At 33.5% G+C, this 2,171-nt stretch overlaps 1 protein-coding gene and 1 long non-coding RNA gene across 2 annotated transcripts; both read right to left on the bottom strand.

The window, feature by feature from the left end:
• Positions 1–516: 516 nt before the first annotated feature.
• LOC107006441 lies at positions 517–1,654 on the bottom strand. The gene is made up of 3 exons (XM_015204995.2): positions 1,476–1,654; positions 1,273–1,392; positions 517–1,199 (listed from the first exon to the last, which is right to left on the bottom strand). The coding sequence occupies exons 1-3, from the start codon at positions 1,569–1,571 to the stop codon at positions 678–680; spliced, it is 738 nt and encodes a 245-aa protein (XP_015060481.1). The 5' UTR covers positions 1,572–1,654; the 3' UTR covers positions 517–677.
• A 194-nt stretch (positions 1,655–1,848) lies between these two features.
• Positions 1,849–2,171, bottom strand: LOC107006958. The gene is made up of 2 exons (XR_001454993.2): positions 2,065–2,171; positions 1,849–1,972 (listed from the first exon to the last, which is right to left on the bottom strand). It is a non-coding gene; the product is annotated as an uncharacterized LOC107006958 (long non-coding RNA).

Below are 2,171 nucleotides of genomic sequence, written 5' to 3'. Positions count from 1 at the left end.
TGTATTATTTAATTTAATTTTATATTTTTTATATAGAGACCTCATGAGGTCACAATTTTATAATATTATTTAATTTTATATTTTAATTAAGAGACCTCATTAGGTCGCTAAGATATTATTTAATTTAATTTTATATTATTTTAAAGTAGAGACCTCATGAGGTCTCTTTTCTGCATTTATATTTGGAGACCTCACGANAGGTCTCTCTTCTGCATTTATAAAATAGAAAATGGTAAATAGAGACCTCATGAGGTCTCTAATATGAAATATCTGGAAAAATTAATGCAAAAAAGAGACCTCATGAGGTCTCTATGATGAAATATCTGAAAAATTAATGCAAAATAGAGACCTCATGAGGTCTCTTTTTCTGGAAAAAAACTGGCAGAAAATTATTATTTCTGCGGCTTCTCATCACCTGTCATTTTAATTCAGTACCCAAATCAAACTCAAAGAGCTTCAAAAACTCAATTGAAGCAATACATTTACTAAATATTCTCTTATCAACTCAATTGCAACTCACTTCAACATAATTATATATTAAACAAAAACCATGATATCCATAAGTTATATAATACATTCCAACGTTATCATGTATTCACAAAACAAATAATTCCCATCACAAAATTATAAAGTTAACAAAATGATCCATAAGTTAACTATCACAAGTCTAAACTTCACTAATGTGGTAGTGTGTTTGCCACATAATCATCACTTTCTTCATCACTTTCTTCATCACTACTAGTCTCATGTGTCATATTTCTTTGTTGACCATACATTGGATATTGAGTAGGTTGAGATTGAGGAGGTCGAGGAGGGAAAGTGACATCACCAGAACAAGGGGGAATCCCTCCTGAAGCAAGTAATGCATCGAATTGAGCCTTAAGACCCGCAAACTGTAATTCCAACCGCCTTTCCCTAGCCCGTGATTCTTCGGCTTGGCTAGATAGCTCAACAATCTTTTTCTCCATAGCCAAATTTTTCTTCATTGATTCATCATGATTTGAACTATTTAGGCCTTCAAACTCAGAAGAAAATTCACGAAAGGTTTTATGCGGCATTCCATATGCATACCCATATCTACTCGGCCCACAAGTCAAGTCTAACCAAACTCTCTCATCCTGTTCTTGAGTAAGTGGCATACCTCGATTTTCTTCCGGCAGAGTTTGTTGTAAATCCTCCAAAGCTTGAAGATATCGATTCTAAATTGAATGTTATCATATGAGAATATAAATTTAGAAAATAAGTAATTATTTTTTAAAATTAGAGGCTTACATAGGTCACTTCAGCTCGCGGTTCAACCCACACGTCTGGATCTTCTGGATTTTTCTTCTTTCTAATGTGTGTTGCCTTAAATGCCTCAGCTTGAGTTATCGTTCTTCCTAGTTCCTTTTCCTACATAAAATAATAAAGTTATAATCAAGAGTATTAAATATTAATACATAAAATATATAAACACAAAGAAAAATGATACACACCAATTTCCTCCTCACACTTCCTTGACTTTGAGCCCCACTTGTGTGTAGAGAACCACCCTTAGTAGATGATCTTGCCTTTTTACCGATCTCACTCATCTGCTTAAATCTTGGATCATATTTCCAATGCACGAGTAATTTTGCCCAATCCTCCGGTAGAACCCATCTAGGTTTGCTATTATCTCTACGAGCTTTATTAAACAAACTAGCAAGAGTATACGTAGCTTTCTTGTGAAAGTTTGCACAAATTTTGGCCTCATGTTCCGGACGCCCAGCACATTTTTTCTACAATCAAAGCATAAATTATTTTATTTGATAAGTATTAATGAAGAAGACAAGTATTTTAATAGTGTTAAACAAATAAATTCGAATATACCCTGAACTCCAAAAATATTTGTCTCTTGAGATTGCTAGGGAACTTGCCCCATGTAGGATAAGCATCTCTATAGAGTTCTTTGATTGTCTGAGAAATGATCCCCACAGCATCATCTGGATTGAAACTGTAATACAAAGTTTTAACATTTACAAGTTAAAACAAATAGAATTAAATCAAATAATAATAAACATACCATATTTTTAAAAAAAAACTTACGTGTAGCCTTCAGGCTCAATGACAAGTCTATTATGCATGTCCCTCATGCCAACTTGTGTATTGTCATGACCAGGTGTATCTGACTGATTTGTGGTAGGAGTGTTAGG

This window comes from Solanum pennellii, chromosome 12, assembly GCF_001406875.1.
Source record: "Solanum pennellii chromosome 12, SPENNV200".
NCBI lineage: Eukaryota > Viridiplantae > Streptophyta > Magnoliopsida > Solanales > Solanaceae > Solanum > Solanum pennellii.
This window is presented reverse-complemented; position numbering and strand designations above follow the sequence as displayed.

What these genes read in the sequence shown, in the direction of transcription:
- LOC107006441 (XM_015204995.2), bottom strand. Translation starts at nt 1,571, where the DNA reads ATGAGTGAGATCGGTAAAAAGGCAAGATCATCTACTAAGGGTGGTTCT. An exon ending in GAAGTGTGAGGAGGAAATTG is followed by an intron (nt 1,393 to 1,475) that starts GTGTGTATCATT and finishes TATTTTATGTAG; the next exon opens with GAAAAGGAACTAGGAAGAAC. An exon ending in CGCGAGCTGAAGTGACCTAT is followed by an intron (nt 1,200 to 1,272) that starts GTAAGCCTCTAA and finishes CATTCAATTTAG; the next exon opens with AATCGATATCTTCAAGCTTT.